The sequence below is a fragment of the Arachis ipaensis genome, chromosome B03, assembly GCF_000816755.2.
Source record: "Arachis ipaensis cultivar K30076 chromosome B03, Araip1.1, whole genome shotgun sequence".
Taxonomy (NCBI): Eukaryota; Viridiplantae; Streptophyta; class Magnoliopsida; order Fabales; family Fabaceae; genus Arachis; species Arachis ipaensis.
Window position 1 is genome coordinate 49,748,518 of NC_029787.2, and position 5,237 is coordinate 49,753,754.

The 5,237-nt window shown below is 40.2% G+C and overlaps 1 protein-coding gene across 1 annotated transcript; it reads left to right on the top strand.

Moving 5' to 3' along the window:
- LOC107633084 lies at positions 1,250 to 2,442 on the top strand. The gene is made up of 3 exons (XM_016336717.1): positions 1,250 to 1,474; positions 1,556 to 1,663; positions 1,864 to 2,442. The coding sequence occupies exons 1-3, from the start codon at positions 1,250 to 1,252 to the stop codon at positions 2,440 to 2,442; spliced, it is 912 nt and encodes a 303-aa protein (XP_016192203.1).

Below are 5,237 nucleotides of genomic sequence, written 5' to 3' on the forward strand. Positions count from 1 at the left end.
TGTCAACTTGGGGATTTTTTCCATGGTCTATTTTTGAGCTTGAGAACATGTCGGGATGGCTACGTAACCGACAGTTGATATCAACAGCCATAGGGCAGGCATGCATTATGTGCATTTGTTTGTTTTGTCTGCTATGCATTATTTGGGATTGCCTAACTGAATATATACCCTGCTAACTGCTATATTTGCTACTTGTACTACCTGTTTCCTACTTGTGCGTGAAACTATTTGTTTGTTTGTCCCTGCTGATTCATGGATGATGGGGGATCGGAGGAAAAGTGGATTGGTTTGGTGTTAATGCTAGAGTTTAAAGTAAGTAAGTAAGTTTAGGATACTTAGATCACCTACCCCTTTTTATGACTTCTGCTTAGAAATTAAGTTTTATAATTCTATGTTGAAGTTCTAGGATTGCCTTTGGCATTCCCAGGACCTTATATATTACATGTGTGGCACCTTTACCATGATGAGAACCTCCGGTTCTCACCCCATACTGTGTTGTTGTTTTCAAATGCAGGTCGAGCAGCTCCTCGATAGGCGTCTGAAGGTTCTTCGGCGAAGTGGTTTACTTTGGGGTCTCTTTTTGTTATTTTGATGTATATATATGTATAGTTTCTCCTCTTGTATGTAAGAATACTTTGTTTTGTGTACTTCTTAGAGATTTTATGGAGAACTAGGGTTTTGAACATGTTCTTTTGGGTTATTATTATGTATATATATCTACGTATATGTTCTCCGGCCAGCCTTGGCTTCGCAGGCTGAGTCAGGAACTAGTTATGTTGTGTTCTTGGCCCTCTACTCGTATCATCTGTACATATATGTTATTGAACTTTAGTTTTCTTCTCACGCAAGTAACCACGTTTTCTGAGGGTTGCGCTTTTGAATTTTGCGATTTTGTTTTACCCGTTTTTCAAGTCTCCTAGTTAAGTATCTCTTTCTCTATTATTATATATATATTTTTATTTTTAGAGGTCGTAATACCTTACTATCTTAGTCTTATAACTTAAGCATAAGATTAAGTATGGTAGGGTATTACATTATGGTATCAGAGCAGTTCGTTCCTATAGAGCCTGAGAACGGACTGAATATGCCTTGTGCATTCTCTGTGTATGTGTCTATGTGCTATTAGGATATCTAGCTGATATATGTGGCATAAACGTTCATGAGCATGAATTTGGGACTTAAAGCACTAGACTTGCGATATTGGAACTGATCAACTTGATATCACTTGTTTGGTGTGTATAAGGACCAGATGTCGACTCGCGGACGCGAACGCGGGCGAGGTAGAGGCGGACTAGGCAATGCTATGCCTGAAGCGACAGGGAATATTCCTAATCCTGTAGACTTCATGGCTGCTCTCGGGAATATGGCCGCGGCGATGCAAGCGACAGCCGAAGCCTTGGGAAACCAAATAAATAATGGTAACAATGGCAACAACGGCGATGATGATCCTTTGACGCTTTCCTCCTTCCTGAAGGTTCATCCTCTGACCTTCAGAGGAACCTCGAACCCTACTGATGCGGATAACTGGATACGAGCCATTGAGTGAGCATTACAGGCTCAGCAGGTTCCTGAAGAACAGTGGGTTGAGTTTGAGACCTACCAGCTGCAAGGTGAAGCTCAGCATTGGTGGCAGGGCATGAGGCGCATTCTGCAGCCTGATGGGGTTGTAATCTCTTGGGAGTTGTTCTGAGAAGAATTCTATAAGAAATACTTTTCCAGTTCAGCCAGAAATGCTAAGAAACTTGAACTGCTTCAGCTTAAACAAGGCCGGATGACCATCACTGAGTACACAGCAAGTTTGAGGAACTGTGCCGTTTCTCACGGATTTGTCAGGGAGCTCCTGAGGACTTTCCTGAGTGAAAGTGTATCAAGTATGAGGGAGGTCTTAGGAGCCATATTCTGAGCTTCGTTGCACCGATAGAGATCAGAACCTTCTCTAAACTGGTAAACAAAACCAGAGTTACTGAAGAATGTTTGAGAAAGGCGGCATTAGACAAGAGTGATCACCGAAGCTCTGTTAGGGAAGATCACGGAAGAAATTTAGCACCTAGAGGTCAATATTTCAAGCGAGGCGGAAATACTCCACAGCAACATCAAGGCCAGGGTAGCTTCCGGAGGTTTAATAATAACAATAACCAGGGAAAAGGATGCGAAAAACAGGCTCAGTTTCCGCAGGATGACTTGACTTGCAGGAGTTGTGGAAGGTACCACCCGAACACTCCGTGTAGGGCCGGTTGGGATGTCTGTTATTACTGTGGAGGAGCTAGGCATATGTCTTGGAATTGCCCAGAAAAAAAGAGTCAGGAAGCTAGGAGAGCTCCGCAGGCGGGACAAGCGTACACTATGAGGGCGGATGGTGCTGAGGGCACAGATGCTCCGATTAGAGGTAATGATGAACTGGTAATTAAAATTTGGACTGCTTTACATGATGGTGATTTGTAACACTTATTATAATCCTCCACCCAGTTGTGAGAATTGTGACTTCCAAGAGATTGATCGAAAGATGACTTTTAGTTACTAAAACAAAACGGCATTTGGTTGCCTTTGAGGGAGTGACTAGGTTCTTGAAGAATAATAACTAGAGTTATGTAGTAAAAGAGGATTGGGAGAGTAAACATACAACTTGAGTCATAGGTTAGGGATCGAGAGTGTTGAGAATGGTATGATGACACTATTGGAATCAAAGGAACTTAGAAGCTTGAGGGATTATAAAATAGAGGACGAGATCCGTTCAATCAAGTGTTTCGGGTATGAAATACCAATTGGACCGGAGAGCGCGTTAATGAATCCTTCTGAGTCGACTTGACCTTCTTTTGTAGCTTATAATAGAATTCTACCCCGAACTTCTTCTTAAATAATAATAAATGGATCAACTCCTAATCCTATCCCTGACTTGCACGAATCTTGCTCCTTCCAAATAAATCCAACTTTGTCTTATCATAATAATGTAAATTCGTGAATCTTAGGAACTTGCCGCGAAAGGAATTTCCCTCTTTCATAAAACAGGTAATCCGTTGACATCAGCTAAGATTTATTTAATTTGGTGCGCTATATCTTCTCCTCAACCAGCTCGAATCTTAATTATTCTCTAAGAGTGCACCTTAACTCCTTCTTGTATATCTTGTTAATCTCTAGAACTTGTTGTACCCACCATATAGGGCATCCCTTTACTCTACAATAAACACCGTTCCAGTAATTCAATTACCTCTGGATTTATTATCTTTACAAGCTTGAATTAGCATCACGTATAACGCCTAACCATAACAATAAAGAAATGTCGGTCCCTTAATATTCTTCCATACGTTAGAAAATATTACTGTTTAGGCGCTTGAGGGCGGAAACGGTTTTGAACTTCCTCGAGAGAAACTAGTTACACATTATTAAATATTACTTTGAGAGTCGGTGCGAAATTAAGACTAAAGAATTAAAACTTGGATGTATTACTCCGTTTATAATGTAAATACAAAATAAGAATTAGAATCGGAGAACACACCAGAGTATTTGAACCTGATAAGAGAAACGATCAATGGGCCTATCTGAGGTCACTACACTTGAATTTTGGAGACAAAATTCCTAATTAGGTGGGTAGGATGTAAACCCCACAAATTCAGCAAATAATTAAAAGAAAAATTAAATTTTAATAAGAAAAATTAGAAATGTAAATCTAATATTAAAATAGGATGGAGCTAATTAAAATGAGAATTTTGACACCAATTTTAAAAAAATCGGTCCAAAATTGGGCCGAACCGGTTGAATTGGACCCAAACCGGGCCGTGGGCCCCACCCACTCACTTAATAAAGTGAGATCAGATCTTCTTTGTCCCTTCTTGCATGCTAAACACGCTGTTGGGCAGCCATGGAAGAGAAGAAGCAAGCCCTCACCTAAACTTCAATCCTTGATAACTTTTGATCCGGAGCTCCGATCGTCGCACCGTTTGTGGCCACGCATCCGCGGCGTCGAGCTCTATAAAGCTCAGTACCTTTCAAGGTGAAAAAATAAAAGTTCCATCTCCTATTCTCTCTTCTTCAATTTGGGGATATTAAGATTTTTAGATGTTAAGATTTTGGTTAAATTGATGATTATAGGATCAAATTGAGTTGAGGAATGAGCGGGCTTTGGGTTGATTGAGGCACATACAAGATAAGTGGTACGCGGAATCGTGATTATACTTTAATTATGTAAAGTTCATTGCTCTTTCTTTCCCTGGGAAGTGGTTGTCAGGCACGCGTTCATAGGGAATGATGATGATTGTCACGTTCATCACATTCAGATTGAAGTACGAATGAATATCTTAGAAGCGAAATAAGATGAATTGAATAGGAAACAGTAGTACTTTGCATTAATCTTTGAGGAACAGCAAAGCTCCACACCTTAATCTATGGAGTGTAGAAACTCAACTGTGAAAATACATAAGTGAAAGGTCCAGGCATGGCCGAGATGGCCAGTCCCCTAAAACGTGATCAATAGTCTCCTAAGATGAACAATGGAAACTGAGACCAAAGATGTCTAATACAATAGCAAAAGGTCCTATTTATAATAAACTAGTCACTAGGGTTTACAGAAATAAGTAATTGATGCATAAATCCACTTTCGGGGCCCACTTGGTGTGTACTTGGGCTGAGCTTTAACTTTCCACGTGCAGAGGCCATTTGTGAAGTTGAACGCCAGGTTTGGATCCAATTCTGGCGTTCAACTCTGGTTTTTGATCCATTTCTGGCGCTGAACTCCAGAATTGGGCAGAGAGTTGGCGTTGAACGCCAGTTTGCGTCGTCTAAACTTGGGCAAAGTATGGACTATTATATATTGCTGGAAAGCCCTGGATGTCTACCTTCCAACACAATTGGAAGCGCGCCATTTTGAGTTCTGTAGCTCCAGAAAATCCACTTTGAGTGCAGGGAGGTCAGAATCCAACAGCATCAGCAGTCCTTCTTCAACCTCTGAATCTGATTTTTGCTCAGGTCCCTCAATTTCAGCCAGAAAATACCTGAAATCACAGAAAAACACACAAACTCATAGTAAATTCCAAAAATGTGAATTTAACATAAAATCTATTAAAAACATCCCTAAAAGTAACTAGATTCTACTAAAATATACTAAAAACAATGCCAAAAAGCGTATAAATTATCCGCTCATCACAACACCAAACTTAAATTGTTGCTTGTCCCCAAGCAACTGAAAATCAAAATAGGATAAAAAGAATAGAATATACTATAAATTCCAAACTATCAATGAAACA

Excerpts from the sequence above, each read along its gene's own strand:
- LOC107633084 (XM_016336717.1), top strand. The coding sequence starts at position 1,250 with ATGTCGACTCGCGGACGCGAACGCGGGCGAGGTAGAGGCGGACTAGGC. Across the intron at positions 1,475-1,555 it reads CGCTTTCCTCCTTCCTGAAG|GCTCAGCAGGTTCCTGAAGA; the intron begins GTTCATCCTCTG and ends TGAGCATTACAG. Across the intron at positions 1,664-1,863 it reads GCATTCTGCAGCCTGATGGG|TGTATCAAGTATGAGGGAGG; the intron begins GTTGTAATCTCT and ends CCTGAGTGAAAG.